The following is a 16,800-nucleotide window of genomic DNA, read 5'->3' as shown; positions in this document are numbered from 1 at the left end:
TGAAAAGCAATGGCCATTTCTTGAAGCAAGCAGGCAGGCGGGTGGTGTTGGTGAGGACATGCTGCCTCAGCTCTGTAGGGAGACACCTCCCTGGTGCCACCGCCTGCCCCCATGCTTTGTGACTGCTGTGTCATCCACAGGAGGACACGTGATGCCACTAAAACTGCATAACACAACCCTGGAGGGATGAGCTGGGGTTGTTTAGTTGTTTAGTCTGGAGGAGGCTCAAGGGAGACCTCATCACTCTCTACAGCTCCCTGAAAGGAGGTTGGAGCCAGGGGGAGGTCGGTCTCATCCCCCAGGCAGCTGTCAGTAAGACAAGAGGGCATGGACTTAAGCTCTGTTGGGGGAGGTTTAGGTTAGATATTAGGAAAAAATTCTTTATAAAGAGGGTGATCAGGCATTGGAAAGGGCTGCCCAGGGAGGTGGTAGATTCTCTGTCCCTGGAGGTTTTTAAGAAGAGACTGATGTGGCACTCAGTGCCATGGTCTGGTAACCACAGTGGTCGTGGATTAAGGGTTGGACTTGATGATCTCAGAGGTCCTTTGCAACCCAGATGATTCTGTGTGATTCTGTGTGAATGAAGCGCAAACATAAACAGCCCCATTTTACAGGAACACATGAGTGAAGTGGACATGCTGTTGCTGCCAGAAGGACACCGTCTGTGTCCCTGTGTTGGTTAAGAGCCTGTTCTATCACACCCTGGTCAACAGGAGCAGCTGGTTGTGTAACTTCACAGGGCTCTGCCCAGCGCTGGCCAAGCCCAAGGATAAGGTGCTCTGTGGTCTGTGGGCATCACCTTTGTGCCAGGGCACTGAGCTGCCTTTGGCCTGACGTGAGGGGCATCTGGACCTGTGTTGCTGCTAATGAAGGCATGGCATTTCTGTTTAACAAAAGATCTGCCTCAGTTATCAGCCTGCTCAGGTTATGCCTTAGGTCAGTCACTGCCAACACAGTAAGTTTCCCATTTAATATTCTGAGCTGTGATGAGAAAAAAAAAGATAGGCTGAAAAGAAGGTAATTAATGTTCAGGGCAAGAACTATTTACAGTCGACTTACTGGCAGCAGGGAAGGAGTTTCATAAGCAAGAGGAAGTGGAATTTGAATGGTTTCAGTGAAATGTGTACGTTTGAGAGTTCACCTGTGTGAGGGAGAGTCCTTGGAGCAGAGACGCGGAACTACAGACCTGGCTCCTGGTCTGCTGGCAGCTGCTAGCATCCATCTAACGTGGCACTGAACAGCAAAGGAGGCTTTACTCTTTCTGACAAGAAGAGAAGCCAGTCTGTTTCAGTCCTGATGATAAGTCATTTAAAATTTAGCTGTCTCCAGAGCGCAACCTTTCTCATTAATAATACTTTTTTCCATCTCTTGCTTATGAACCTTTGTCATCAAGATCAGGTGTACCTTCGTCTTCAGAGACTAGAAATTAAGAGCTTGTATTTCACAAGACACAACATTTTAATGTCGTTTAAACTTTTGCCTCTTCTAGCATGCATTAATCAGACTTTGTGGGTTTACTGGAATCAGTCTGGCAACAAGGGCACTGAACTCAGACTATTAGCTCATGCCATGTGTACACCCACACACGACAGCAAGTTTTCATGACCAGTTTACTATGGACTGAAAAAAACCACACAAGCAGGGTTGAACAGTGACAATTTTCTGGAGAGTGATTGCTTTTTTGAACATGACAAAGTTAGGTTGTGTTGGCAGCCCATTTTGTAAGGCTGTAACACCAGGAGAGAGCTCTCAGCCCAGACACACCCATGCTTTTTCTCAGCTGAACTTTGTTAAGGTTGTGTCATGTGGCAATGAATGTTGTTAGGTGTATATTTAGCTACACCAAGTGCGACCTCTTATAATTGTCTCAGGTAGTATATGCTTATGAAACCAAACTCTGTGGAGCTGCACAGAAAAAAAATAAAAATTTTTGATCATTGATCTTGATTCCAAATAAACTACATAGACATAAATGCAGTTTAGGTTCACAAAGACATTTTAATTATTCACTATCACGCATGGAGTGTTTGTAGCAAAGGTGGCCATCAGCACTTAGCAATAGATTCAAGTACAACTCTCAGTACTATAAATCATCCCGCTGGTGCAATGTAGAGTGAACATCCCAGTCCCTGTACCACCACTGAATTACCAGGTGGTTTCTGGTGGGTAGGGAAGGCTTTGCTCTAGACAATAGATAGCCCCAGTGGCTGAGCTACTGGCTGAGCCCAGACAACAGAATACAAGGCTTTTACTTTGTAAGTTGACCTAAAACTGTTGGTAATGACTAATTTCTCAATTTACCCAAACCTGGGGTGATAAGTAGTGCACATGCCAACAGGTGGCCAATGTAAAGGTAATGATTATTCCTCAGCAAAGTGTTTGTTTAACAAGTTTTACTTTCATTCAGGGAAAGGTGAAGTCCCATTTTAAGGAAAAAATTGTCACGTGAAAAAGGCAATTTTTTTCTCTGCCTTAATTTTTTTACATTATGTCAAATAATTCCCAGAAGCAAAATGAGAACATTTGACTGCTACACATTAAAAAGGGAACAACATTTGAACCTGAGAGGAATATGTTTATCAACAACATTTAAAGCCAGAAGTTATCAAAACTAATGTACTTCCATGAGAGACCTGTTTTCAAAGAAATTATGCTTTCTAAAATATTTCCTGGCTGTCAGAATGACTATTAATGCTCTTCAACTTCTCTGCCTCCCCTTCTGCTTTCCATATTTTTAATTTAAAATGGCTCAGAACTATCAGTGTGTAACACTTTGGCCCAAATACACCCAGTCCCAGAAACATTTGGAGCATGTGGCACAGTGACCCATTCACAGCTGTGTTGCCCTGGCTGGTGCAGAGGCATCTCTAGATAAAGACCAGCACAATTCTGGGAAGCTCAGGAGTTTTACTGAAAAAAAAAATCTGAGGTACTAAGGTTACTTAGAATTTAAATAGAGGGTTTTGGACCATAGAAATCAGGCTTAGATGCCTAAATTTTGTGCTCATATTTCTGTAAACTTGGGCCTATCATACTGGTGAAAGACCTCCCTGCATTATAACCAACAGTGAAAATGGACAAATTGTTCTAACAAAGGGTGTAAATCAGAGTCCCTGTGGGACTCACAGGAGAGAAACCTGCATCCCACTGAATAACACAACTGAATAAAATAAATGGCTGGCTGAAGCTTAGTCTTTTTTTTTTTTTTTTAAATAAGCCTGTGAAACCCTGAGTGTTTCGTATGCTTGCAGTTTCCTATAGGGGCCAGTGTTTTTTGGCAGTTCCATCAACAGACTGGTCATGAATGCAAATCATGGCAAATAAATTGGTGGATGATGCAAAGGCTGATGCTGATTTTAAAAACAACGAGGAGGAGTCAATGGTGTAGCACTCAGTAGGTGGAATCTATTCAAAAGGCAGGCAGGGCAGGGCTGTACACAAGGTTGTTTCATTTAGGAGTAGTGAGCAAAAGGCATGCCTGCTGCCTGGGGCATGACTCGGGCAAGTGGTGCTTCTGGAAAGGATCTGAGGTTCAAACTGACAAACAAACTCCATGTGGTTTGCTAGTGAAAAGGTGTGGAGAAGCAGGCCTTGGCAATACAGAGACGTGGGGAGAAGAAAGAAGGATGATCCCTGTATATAGCAAAGGTAAAAAAGGCTGAAGGATTAGATAACTGTTGAAGAACCACAAAAAAGATTTTAGGTGAAAAAATTACTAATTGGGAAGGAGTTCAGGAGTTCAGCCTGCAAGTTTTATTAAAAAGAATTGTGTCTATTACGCAACTTAAATATCATCATAGGGCAAAAGCAGAGGTCTTGAAAGACTCTTTAGTCTATCACAAAATGTGGAAGCAATGGCCAAATTCTCATGAGAAACACAGCACCCCTTCCTATCTCAGGGAGTGACTCAGAAAAAGCCATAAAGGGAAGTGGTGGGGTCTACAGCTCTCTGATTCTTTAAAACCAGGGTCCTTCTGGAAGATAGGACTTACTCAGATAAATGTTTTGGGAGACAATGTGCAAATAACAATAAAATGTAATGGCTCATGTCATATACAATCATTCATATTAAATGGTTTGATGGACCTTTCCTGCTTTAAAAGTCAATGAATTAACTACTCTCAGAGTCCCAAAGTGTCTTATTTAATTGTGCTCCAAGAGGAAGCCAACAGTGTTGCATTTGTGGTCATTAGCATGGTCATCTCCTCCCACATGTCTGTATTTCCAGCTCTCTGTCTGCGTTCAAACGCAGGAGGAGTTTCTGAGATTTGCCTTCATCTTACTGGCTTGCAGGTCTGTTCTGGTCACTTGCTAAAAAGCAAGTTGCCTGTCATAAGGGAGTGGTTCTCTTCAGCTTTTGTGGAGTCCTACTGTAATAACAAAAGAAAGAGACAAACACATCACACATTGAACCACAAGCAGTAGGCAATTCAGAAGCTCACCTGATTGTCCTTTGCACAAGAGAACAAGAATTTGTCTCCCCAATACTAAAGTGTATTTATTATTTCCTACACAAGGATTACTGTGAAGGACTAGGGGAGTGAGGGGAGTGTTATCAGATGGAAACCATGCCTCGTACTTCTCATTCATTCATCATCTTCCACCTTGGAATATGGCACCTGATGCTTGCACTGTTCAGGAGTAGATGGATTAACTGAGGAATGGCTGAGGAGAAGGCTCTGGAGCTGGGAACCACTGGCTTCATGGCAATATCTTCCCTTTTCCAATCCGGTCTCAGCTGCTTCCTACCCTTTCAAAGATGATCCAAGCCTCCCCAGGGTTTTGTGTTTTGAGGTGCTTGGTGGCATCCATTTATCCAACTTCAGGAGAAGAGGAGATTGAGGGGTGACCTCACCAATGTTTATAAATATGTAAGGGGCAAGTGCCAGGAGCAAGGAGTAAAGCTCTTCTCAGGGGTGACTAACAATACGACAAGGGGCAACGGTTATAAACTGGAGCATAGGTGATTCCTTATAAATATTACAAATAATTTTTTCACTGTGAGGGTGACAGGGCACTGGCACAGGCTGCCCAGAGAGGATGTGGAGTCTCCTCCCTGGGTGCATTCAGAGCCCACCTGGATGCATTATTGTGTGAGCTGCTGTAGGTGACCCTGCTCTGGCAGGGGGGTTGGACTGGATGATCTTTTGAGGTCCCTAACTTTCTATGATTCTTCTGTGGCATCAGCTCTGGGTGCCAGGGTGGTACAGGCGGGTGGTCCTCAACTCCCTGCCTCAAAGAGGGTTTGTGCCTATATCCAGGATGTTCTCCCCATGCAGTATCAATGTTCAGGCTGGTGTGATTCATTCATCTGCTTTTCTGCAGTTTAGAAAACAGTTTCTAATGAGTGTTCTCCTTCCTTTGCCCAGGCTTTACCAGGCTGTGAATGAGTTTGACACCATGACCGCTGAGGACTCCACTGCAAGGATGAGCAACGATTCCTCCAACGTGACTACCACAAAAGTTCCCGAAGGAGTTGCTGGTGCTCCCAACGAGGCGGCCCTGCTGGCCCTCATGGAGCGCACTGGATACAGCATGATCCAGGAGAATGGGCAACGCAAGTATGGCGGCCCTCCTCCTGGCTGGGAGGGCCTGCACCCTCCACGTGGCTGTGAAGTCTTTGTGGGCAAAATCCCCCGTGATGTCTATGAAGATGAGCTCGTCCCTGTCTTCGAGTCGGTCGGACGCATCTATGAAATGCGCTTGATGATGGACTTTGATGGGAAGAACCGTGGCTATGCCTTCGTGATGTACACGCAGAAGCACGAAGCAAAACGAGCTGTCAGGGAGCTCAACAACTACGAGATCCGCCCCGGCAGGCTGCTGGGTGTGTGCTGCAGTGTGGATAACTGCCGGCTCTTCATTGGAGGCATTCCTAAGATGAAGAAGAGAGAGGAGATCCTGGAAGAAATCGCCAAGGTGACAGAAGGCGTGCTGGATGTCATCGTGTATGCCAGTGCAGCAGACAAGATGAAGAACAGAGGCTTCGCCTTCGTGGAGTATGAGAGCCATCGAGCAGCAGCAATGGCCAGGAGGAAACTCATGCCAGGAAGGATCCAGCTGTGGGGACACCAGATTGCTGTTGACTGGGCAGAACCAGAGATAGATGTGGATGAAGATGTCATGGAGACTGTTAAAATCCTCTATGTGAGGAATTTAATGATTGAGACCACAGAGGACACTATTAAAAAGGTCTTTGGGCAGTTTAACCCTGGCTGTGTAGAGCGGGTGAAAAAAATACGTGATTACGCCTTTGTGCACTTTACAACCAGGGAAGATGCCATTCATGCCATGAACAACCTTAATGGTGTTGAACTGGAAGGCTCCTGCCTGGAGGTTACCTTGGCCAAGCCAGTAGACAAGGAGCAATACACTCGCTACCAGAAAGCAGCAAAAGGAGGAGCTGCAGCAACGCCAGAAGTAACTCAGCAGCCTAATTATGTTTACTCTTGTGATCCGTACACACTAGCATATTATGGATATCCATACAATGCCCTGATTGGGCCCAACAGAGACTACTTTGTGAAAGGTTAGTAAGCACAATTAGGGGATGTGAGGGGCAGGTTTGATCTCAGGCTGGTGCAACCCAAGGTCTGCTTGAGCCAAAGGACGGATGGTGCTATGAATTTTTTCCTTAAACACTCTTTTAATAGGACTTTTGCCATATTTATGTTCAGCCACCTTTTAATTTATGACTATATAAAGTATATGCAACTATAAATAATAAGGTACAGGCTAGTATGAGGGAGGCATCAAAAACATGGTTAAGAATGAGCTAATGGGCCAGGCATGGGATGGGGACAAGAGAGATCTGGCTTTTGTTGAGTATTGTAGTAAGTCTGAGCAAGTCCAAGACTCCAACTTCTGATGCCTCCTTTCAAAGAGCTGGACCTTAAATATTACAGATTGTGACAGAGTGCTCCCCTTACCTTCTCCTGGTGTGGGTATGGTGACCTAGTCATCCAAAGAGAGGGATGTCAGGAAAAGCCTCAGTTGGGAGCTCCCCCGGTGTCACTTGCCCTCCACATTAAAATGACAGCAGTGCTGGGCCCTTTATAAAGAAGTCATTTGAGAGGCAGAAGCAGAAGGAATCAAGTGAGTGTGAAATATCTATTTTATTATGTATCCTTCAATTAGTAATTGGTTATAGTCATTAAAAAAATAACCAATAATAATAAAAAGCCCTAGAAACTATAACAGGTGTTACAACTACAGGAATTACAGTTTCCTGAAATTTAATGTGGCAACTCAGAATGAATATAATCTTAAAGTACCCACGTAAACCAGGAAATATTTTTAACCCTAGGTGATTAAGAATTTCAGCTTCTTCTCAGTTTCCAGATTTGTACTTATAATGAACTACAAAAGTGTTAACTGACAGACTAAATATTCAATTACACAATCATAGAGTACATTGATACCTCAGTGTCCAAAGAACTGTCGTAACGTTCATGGAGTTGCTAAGATAAATAAAGGCAATATTTATGGAGATGGGGTATATCCACATTACTAATAAAATACCAGAGAAAACAAACAACACTAGTAAAAATATATAGAATGATGGAACAAAGTTGGTTAAAGGCCAGGTACAACTTCGGGCCACGTCTGCAGGATCCCATGACAGCCATTTGAGAGTCTGGGTGTCCTCTGGGGGACAGCTGAGAGCAGAAGCTTTTCCTACTGCACAGAGATCACCCTGGAGGAGCCCCTCTCTCTACTGACTGTATAACAGTGGTCCATTACACTGGCCATGAAAGCTGCATCAGTATAAATAAGCAGTTAATATATAGTCAGAAACATCAACAGCAAAACTTGTGTAGGCTTACTGGGTGCTTCTAAGGCCAAAATCTTCTGTTTTCCTATGTGAAGCCTTATGCCTCTTAGTCTCAGCCTGGGGCCATTTGTGCTCCTCCGTGGGGCTGTTGCTCTCTGTTATTCACCACCCGTGGGGCTGTTGCTCTCTGTTCACCATCCTCTTCTGTGTTGTTACCATAAGCAGGCAGCATACGAGGCAGAGGGCGAGGTGCAGCTGGCAACAGAGCCCCAGGCCCCCGGGGCTCCTACCTGGGGGGATACTCCGCTGGCCGTGGCATCTACAGCAGGTACCATGAAGGCAAAGGAAAACAGCAGGAGAAAGGATACGAGCTGGTACCCAACTTGGAGTTACCTGCGGTCAACCCGGTGGCCATTAAGCCTGGAGCAGGTCAGTATGTGCAGTGAGGGGAGGAAAGCAGAGGTGCTGGGCAAGCTCCCACTCCAAGCCCCATGTCAGGCACATGGGGACACTGGGGACAGCCCACAGCTGTGGCATTGGGGCAGCCCCATGGCAGGGACTCAGTGCTCCACTGTGCCAGATGCCTCCTGGCCCTGGCTTTCTGTAAACAAGAGGCATGCAGTGAGACAGAAGGCATGAACATCTGGGAGCTCTTCAAGCCAAAGAAAAGCGGGCTGAAGTTGTGCCCACTGCTCCTATCCCTTTCTGCACCTCCTCAGGTGGAGACTTTTCTGTCTAGTCATGTACACTGGAGCATGGTGACTAGGAGCAGTCTTCCTCTCTTTTAATTTCTTCAATGCTAATTTCACCCTGGGAGATTCCCATCCCAGATTTCCATCCAGGCAGAGCTCTTTCCTACTTAGTTTGTATTTCTCTGGTGCTAGAAGGTTGGGAAAAGGACCTGGAGTTTTCCCATTGCAAGCTCCTCTGTCACCAAGGAAGGAGTAATGCAGGGAGCCCTCAGGGTCCAGCTCACAGCAAGGTAGTAGCTCTCAGCTCTTCTGGGCTTAGGGTCAACTGGGGCAGGGATCACCCCTTTCTGACACATCCTCAGTTGAGTATCCAGCCCTTGCCCTTCCAAGGTGAACAGGATGAAGACTGAAGCCCTGCAATTCCTCAAGATCCTGTTTGGAAAGATAATTATGCAGAAAAGCAGACTGAGGAAGAAAATCCTTGCAGGTGAAGGGGCAGACCTACTTGTAGGAGCCCCCAGGTCTTTTCCCCATTCCTCGCTCCAAGTAAAGTTTAGCTTCAGGACCTAAGTGGTGTTAAATAATAGAGATGAAGTGGGTTTGCCCAAATGTGCTCCAAACTGTCAGTGTAAACTACAACTTGCATCTAATGAAGGCTTTGAAGAATTCTTCATAACAGCTAGAGGAGACAATGTGAGAAGAGGCCTACATACAAAAAAAAAAAAAAGCTGTAAGATTAGAACCATTTCCAAAGGAAGATCAGACTTCCTGAGAAAACTACCCACTCACAATCAGAAAGCATTACCACTATGTGTGTTTCTAAAGATACTTCAGGAATTCCAGGTATTACCAAAGGATACTTGAAAAGTGGGCTTTGAAAGGCACAGCTTTTAGTGAGAATTCATTTAACTGCCAAACAAAAGCCTGAAGCTCAAGTCAAAATGTTTCCAGACTTTGAAGCATGCTGAGATTCAGATTTCTTTATCAGGTCTACCTCTCCCATATCTCTGAGAGCACATTAGCAAAACAGAGGAGTACAGAAGTACTGACTCTGCCAAGTTTCCTACCATTTGTAACCCTAAAGCTCATGTCTTTGCAAATGGTTAGAAAAGTCCTGAGATGTCGCCCCAATGCCCCAGCTGCCTGCTACTACTTTTCTGCCAGAAGTTACTTGAGTGGAGCATGTGAACTTTCTGCCTTTGCTTCGGTGAGAAATTATCCAGGTTTTTTAAACCAGTGATAAAACTGGTTTGAGCTGACCAAGTGGACTTGGTGTAGATTGAGAACTGGAAAAGCTTGTGGGTGGAGATCTCTGCTTGAGGAAACAGAGGTAGTCCAGTAGCAGTGGAAACATCTCTGCCTGAAAGATATTCCATCAGATTCAGTCTCCAGGATCAAAACAAGAGTACTGCTTGCTGGCAGCTGTCCTCCCCATAAGCAGAATTGCACAATTCCACCTTGCAAAGTTTTCTGACAGTGAAAGAAACCTATGTGCATATTTGACTTAATTTCTGACTTTCTGGCTGCTATTCCCATGGATGCCAGCATCACCTGATAGCCCATCATTTATTGATTACTCTAGTTTCCTTGTGAATAACCTAAATGCTGAAAGGCTCACAAACTGAATGCTAAAGTGTCCACTATGACACAACAATGGAAATCATAGCATCATAAAACAGTCGGGGTTGGAAGGGACCTTTAGATCTTTAGATCACATAGTTCCAACCTCCACTGTCATGGGCAGGGAGACCTTCCACTAGACCAGGCTGCCCAAAGCCCCATCTAACTTAGCCTTGAACAAATCCAGGGAGGAGGAATCCACAGCTTCTCTGGGCAACCTGCTCCAGTGTCTCACCACCCTCATTACGGAGTATTCCCTTCTTATTTCCAATCTAAACCTATCTTCTTTCAGATTAAAACTTTTAGCCCTTGTTCTATTGCTTCAGGCCCCAACAGAAGTCTGTTTATCTTTTATAAGCTTCAGTTATTGAAAGGCTGCTATAAGGTCTCCCTGGGATCTTCTCTTCTTCAGGCTGAAAAGCCCCAACTCTCTCAGCCTTTCCTCACAGCAGAGGTGTTCCAGCCCTCTGATCATTTCTGTACCCACTCCAACAGGTCCATGTTTTTCTTGTGATGAGGGCCCCAGAGCTGAATGCAATACTGCACGTGGGGTCTCATCGGAGCAGAGTGGAGGGACAGGATCACCTCCACGCTTCTTTTGTTGCAGCCCAGGAAACAATTGGTTTTCTGGACTGTGAGTGCACATTGCCAGATGATGTCCAATTATTGCAATTACTTAGAATCTTCAGTATAGAACATTTCTTCCCTAAACTGTGCCATGAAGCTCCATTTTGGACCACATACAAACAACTTCACTCTGACTGGAGCACTGGAGCCTTTTCACTTTGTCTCAAAGACCAAAGCTCTAATGATTTTATGTTGTCCAATTCTGGCGTAAGGGAGAATTCTCTATGGAGCAATTTCTCTTTTTTTTTTTTTTGGTCATTAAACATATCAATCCTGTAGCAGAGATGGTATAAAACACATTTAGCCAACTTAGTTCTGAGAAATCCATAGTAGTGAAAGAGCTGGCATTTTACAGAGCTGGCCAGAGGACAGCATATAGACTGAGACAGTTGCTGCCTGCAACCTGTACAATACAAACCACACTTTTTTTTTTTTTTTTTTTCTTGGAGCAGCTCTGCCAACTGCAGCTACAGGTCCCTTGATCTCAACAGCTGGAGTGGGGACCCCATCAGGACAGAACAGGCTCCCACCCATCCCTGTACTCAGGCCACACTCTTGACCAGGGGGGAGAACAGCAGTGGTCAGAAGGGGCCCTGTAAATTTGGGTCATGGCTCCCAGTCCCCAGCAGGGCTCTGTCCCTGTGCTGGGAGCATGGGGGGAATGGCAGGCAGAGGAGGCAGCACCGAGCCCATCACCATGCACCAGCTGCAGTGCTTCCACCCATGGAGTGGGTGGTCCAGGAAGCATGGAAGTGCTCCAGGTCCTTCAGTGGCACATCAGCTACCTGCCCTGATGAGAGCAGTGCAGGACCACTGCAACAGGGCTGGCTCATGCAGGAGGGAGGGCTCTTTGGGATGAGGTTCTCTAACTCGCCCTCTCCCAGCGCACCTGATGTGTCTGATCTCTCCTAGTGGCCATCCCTGCCATTGGTGCCCAGTACTCCATGTTTCAAGCTGCGCCACCAGCCAAGATGATGGAAGATGGCAAAATCCACACTGTTGAGCACATCATCAACCCCATAGCTGTCCAGCAGGACCCGGCTAGTGCAGCAGCTGCTGCGGCAGCCGCGGCCGCAGCTGTGATACCGGCTGTCTCAACGCCTCCCCCGTTCCAGGTGAGTTCAGCACAAAAGTCCTGCTTCCCACGCATCTTGGTCCCATACATCCTGTTTCCCATATAACATGCTTACTGTAAGTCCTGCTTTGCATGCCTGGGGTGTGTGGCAGGGAAAGCCTGGCCTCTTGCCCTCAGGAGACGCTGTTGAGGACTTCACAGTGCCCAACAACCCCGCGTGTCGTACACATCTGCACTTTGGACACTGGCAGATCCAAATCTGGGAGGGAGGAAACAGCTCCCTGTGATGGCAAAACCCTCATTCAACAGGGTACACGCTGCCTACCCTCCCGTTGTCACCCCCCTCTTCTGGGAGGCTTACAGTTCAGGGGGTGGAAACAGGACACGACAGGAGTTTAGGCCCTCTTTTTGAGGCCTGAACCTGACGCTCTCCTTCCAGGGCCGCCCCATCACGCCGGTGTACACCATGGCTCCCAACGTCCAGCGGATCCCCGCTGCCGGCATTTACGGGACAAGTTACGTGCCCTTCGCGGCGCCCGCCGCGGCGACAGCGACGATAGCCACGCTACAGAAGAACGCTGCCGCCGCCGCTGCCGCTGCCTACGGGGGGTACGCCGGCTACATCCCCCAGGCCTTCCCAGCTGCCACCATCCAGGTGCCCATCCACGACGTCTACCAGACGTACTGAGACTGTCGGCAGAGGAGAAACACACCCTGAAGGAACACTTTACTATTTATGAAGAAAGAACCGACTGCGAAAGAGTAAATGTTTGGGGCTCGGTAAACTGATGCAGAAAGTGAAGAATGTCATAGAAAAATGTGTCCGAAATGTTTTCTACGCTTGAAGTTTTCACTAACTTTTTTAGGCTATTTTTAAAATTTAACATGCCTGTATTCATACATTTCTAAAGGACCTCGATGCATCCAGCCCACCGCTGACATGCATTTATACCCATCCTAGTGGGGTTGCATAGGGTCTCCTTTTTTTTTTTTTTAGCAGTTATATTTCCAATGTATTTGTGGTATGAAGGTTATTTTTTAGTAACTTCTGCACTCCAGAGATGTCTATTTTGTAGTGCCTTTAATAATATATCAGCTATATATAAAAAAGCACACCTGAGCAGCTAGGGAAAGTTTTAACAATATATTTTGAAGAATATATTCAATATTTAAAGAATACATACTTTAGATTTTTTTTTTTTAAGAAAAAACCAACGAGTATCTTATTTAAAAAATTATACTGGAAAGTGCAATTTGAAAAATGTGCAAGACCTCTGCATTTTTGTGCTGGCATTAACACAATCCACTTCTTATTTGAAATCGGAGGTAACTAATATTTCTCATTTGAGAGAAAGAGGAAAGAAAAAGCCTCCTCACACAAACCTCTTCATGGTGTGATTTGCAGGCTTGTATTAAGTAAAGGAAAGGCTCTGAGTTCTCCTTAACAACTGGATTTTCTATTGAAGCTACTTGCAGCTGGAGCACAAGCAGAAACAAGTAGCTGATATTTGATGTGAGGTTTCTTGACTTAGATCTTCATCCAGTATAAAACCTAGGCTCTTTTTTAATGTTCTTTATTTTATTCTTTGAAGTATATGTTGTAGTGACTGAGAATGTATGCTGCTCTCACCAAGAGGATGCGCAGCGTTACTTACCCATTGCTCCATCATGTTCTGTGAGAAATTTCCACTACTAGGGGTGGTAGTGATACTGGAATTAGTGAAACGGGGCTAACCTCCCACCCAGCCTCCCTTCCATGCTTAATTCCCCTTCTCCACAGCTGGAGTTGTACATGCACATCAGGGGTGGGAGCAATTAGACCCGACGATTTTAAGACATAGAGCTTGTAAATATCTCTTTTAATATACATTTTCAAAGTCCTTTTATGTTGCAAATTTACATGGTATGTGGTTTGCCACAAAACAAAAACCTTATATTGCAATGTTATAAAAAAAGTTTGTTTTATTAAGAAGTAAATATATTATTGCAGTGTTTTGTGGCCTGTTTAAAGGCTTTTATTTAGTAGTATGGTGAATGTAAAATATGGTAAAACAGTGAAGAAATGTCTTGCCCATTGTATGAAGTGCATCAGCCCTGCAAACACAGCTCTGGTGACACGAGGTGTGGAGCAGAGAGTGAGTAAACAATGTTCCTTTACTTTTTGTGGTAGAAGTACCAACTGAAGGGGTTTCGTATTGAATATACTTTGACAACCGAACGACTTCCAGACCACATCCAGCTCAATTAAGTGACATTTTAATATGTTTTTTTTTCCTTGCCTCAAAATGGAACAGTTGTTTTTTAGGTGCTCTTGCTCAGCCAGGCTGAGCTCTCCTCACCCCTCACGCCCCACCAAGCAGCCAAAGCACTGGGAGGAGGTTAACCATTAGGTGGGACTCTGCCCCTCCGCACCCTTTCCCAGGATTTTCTTCTTATCTGTCCCTGTGCTTCTGAAAGCACACCCAGACCTTGCCTGAGGCCTGAAGCAGGGCAAGAGGAGGTGATTTGGCTGAGAGGGATGCCCCCATCATGGAGACCAACACTGCTTCCTCCAGCCTGGGCCTTGCACAGCTCAACACTAAATGCTGCTGTGGGTTCACAGGCTCTGCCTAAACACCCCTGGGGCTGGGAATAGGCAGCCTCCTGGTTTGGGTTTCTGTCAACCCCTTTCCAGCCCCACGCCATGGCTGACCCAAAGAGGAGGGATGAAGGGCAATCACTCTTTTCCCATTCATTCTCTCCCCTCCGGCAGGACAAAAAGTGGCAGGGAGAGAAAGGAGCCAAAGAGGGTGAAAAAAAGGAGCCCCAAGCCACCAGTGGGTGCAGGCAGGACCCAGGAACACAGGCAGGAGCCAGGCTGCAGGCAGGAGCCAGGCTGCACTGAGCTTCCCCAGCCCCTGCCTTTTACACTTCCTTCTAAACCATTTCATGTACACTACTACTGAGGTAAGTTTGATAACTTGAAATGTGAACATCTTTAGGTTAAGAACAAACTATTCAAAGGAGGAAAAAAAAAAAAAAAAGAAAAAAAAAAAAAAAAAAAAAAGAAAAAGAAAAAACCCAACAAAACTAGCGTGCCTTATTCTCAAAAGAGCTGATATTTTAGGTGTTTTATTGTATCTCTGTTTCCTGTAATGTCAGAAGCCTCTGAGTTATTTAGTTCTTGCTCCATTTACGGTACATTTCTAGAATGTAGTGAATAAAGCATTGTTTAAAAATGGAGACTGTTATTTCATTGCAACATCCCATGGCCAGGATTAGCCACTCCACCAAGGCTGTGCTCCCCTCTGAGCTGGGCAGAGGGTGTTCAGGGAGGAGGGGAGTGGGGCACCAGAACTGGCATCTCCTGCAGGAGACACTGACCCACTGGTTCCCCCATCAAACCAGTGCCCTGCCCAGCAGGCATCTCCCCATTCTTCCACCAGCCTTTGATTAATGTAAATCTCTTTTCACATCCAGTTTAGAGTCTGTGCCTGAATGTGGATGCAAGAACTGAAACTGGCCTCTTTCCCTGCTTTCTACCCACACAGTGCACAAAACCTCTGTAACCCTGTTGCATGTTCTTATTGCAGGGTAGAAGTGCTGTAGACTAGCTCATGGTTTTCATTTCAGCATGCTCCACCCTTCAAATACACAGAAAGATAAGCCACACCTCTTGGCACTATTTGCAGTCCTCCAGAATCCTTGGCTGTTTCCTTACTGTAAGTCCACTCCAAGAAAATGAGCTGCAAATACCAAGTCTGGAGAGAAGAGCAGTGCAAGGGAGCAGATGTAAACATGCAGAACAGAGAAAAGGGAGAGGTGGTAGCAATGGAGGCAGGGACTGGCACTAGTGAGTAATTCTCAGGAGAGGGAGATCAAAATAAATCCTGTATGAGCTTCTATGACCCTCATAGGAATGCAAAAGTATCCCTAACTTCCCCTTGCTAACATCATATCATAATCCAATTAGGACTAGGCACTGTATATCAACATGCCCCAGGTTTCCCAAAGGATACTAATTATGAGAGGTTTTCCTAGTTTTTTTTTTTCAAAGAAATTGCAAGAAAAAAATTTTTACTTATTTTTGTAGGGTTTGGGGGTGGGGAGTGAGTCACCTACTTTTGGATTAGGAGTCTGTGTGTCTCAGCAATCATTTCCACTAGCAAGTAAATCTGTCTTGCTCAGAGAAGGGATAATCACCATGACACTAAAAGTAGCTTTCAAGGAGCTATAGCGACATTAGGACTTCACCTGTCAGAGAAACTGAATTACAGAAGCCCTACACCTTCTCCACAGTTCTTTGCTGATCTTTCCACTCAGTAGAGGTCCACCTATGTTAACTTGGATAAGAAAGAAAGTACCAGCAAACCACAGCCCTTTACAGGTATCCAGAGGTGTCACACACCTTTCACAAAATGTATCATTTTCAAAGTGAGCTGGAGAACTGAAATGTGTTATGCCTCCTTTCTCTTTCCCTTTATCCAAGCTACCAAAGATTGAAATGAAACTATACAGCTTTTTCTAAATGGATACTTTACAAAATATTTTTTCTATTTTCCTAGACTGACTTGAGTTTTTTAAGATCTTAATTAATGATTAACTCATCATAAGGTTAAAAAATGCAAGTCATTCTCAGGATATTAACATAAACAACGCCAGAGAAATGCAATTGTGCTTTCAAGATGACCTTGCTGCCTTGGGAATGTCAGGAGCTCTGCTGAGGCCCTGGGCACTGTGACAACAAAACATGCTGCCAAGTCGATCTCATTCCCTTTCTGAATGTCTTTCTTGATGATCTTGAAGAGCAGACACACACTTCCCTGGCTGGTATCGACACAGAAACCAGCTTTGACTTTCTTTAGGAAACACTACCTGTTAGCACAACTGTGACACAGGTACTATATAAACAGATTAACAAGAAATTCAAGTGGATGATCACCACTCTGATATTGCAACATCACATTTATATAAGCACTAGAGTTCAAAGTATATGCAAAATGCATTTTTGGTGTGTCTGAAAACGTATATTT

General features: G+C 45.1%; 1 protein-coding gene across 6 annotated transcripts in view; it reads left to right on the top strand.

The window, feature by feature from the left end:
* The window catches only part of RBM47 (RNA binding motif protein 47), a 76,934-nt gene extending 62,123 nt beyond the window's left edge, over window positions 1-14,811 (top strand). For 5 of the 6 annotated variants that reach the window (XM_030449821.1, XM_030449819.1, XM_008491796.2 and 2 more), the window contains exons 2-5: window positions 5,370-6,529; window positions 7,997-8,203; window positions 11,626-11,828; window positions 12,228-14,811. In XM_030449821.1, the coding sequence (XP_030305681.1) occupies window positions 5,370-6,529; window positions 7,997-8,203; window positions 11,626-11,828; window positions 12,228-12,476 (1,819 nt within the window). In that variant the 3' untranslated portion in view covers window positions 12,477-14,811. The remainder of the gene's footprint in view (window positions 1-5,369; window positions 6,530-7,996; window positions 8,204-11,625; window positions 11,829-12,227) is intronic. The other variant, XM_030449820.1, reaches the window with a different exon arrangement.
* Window positions 14,812-16,800: the final 1,989 nt, after the last annotated feature.

Source organism: Calypte anna, chromosome 4A, assembly GCF_003957555.1.
Source record: "Calypte anna isolate BGI_N300 chromosome 4A, bCalAnn1_v1.p, whole genome shotgun sequence".
Classification (NCBI taxonomy): Eukaryota; Metazoa; Chordata; class Aves; order Apodiformes; family Trochilidae; genus Calypte; species Calypte anna.
This window is presented reverse-complemented; position numbering and strand designations above follow the sequence as displayed.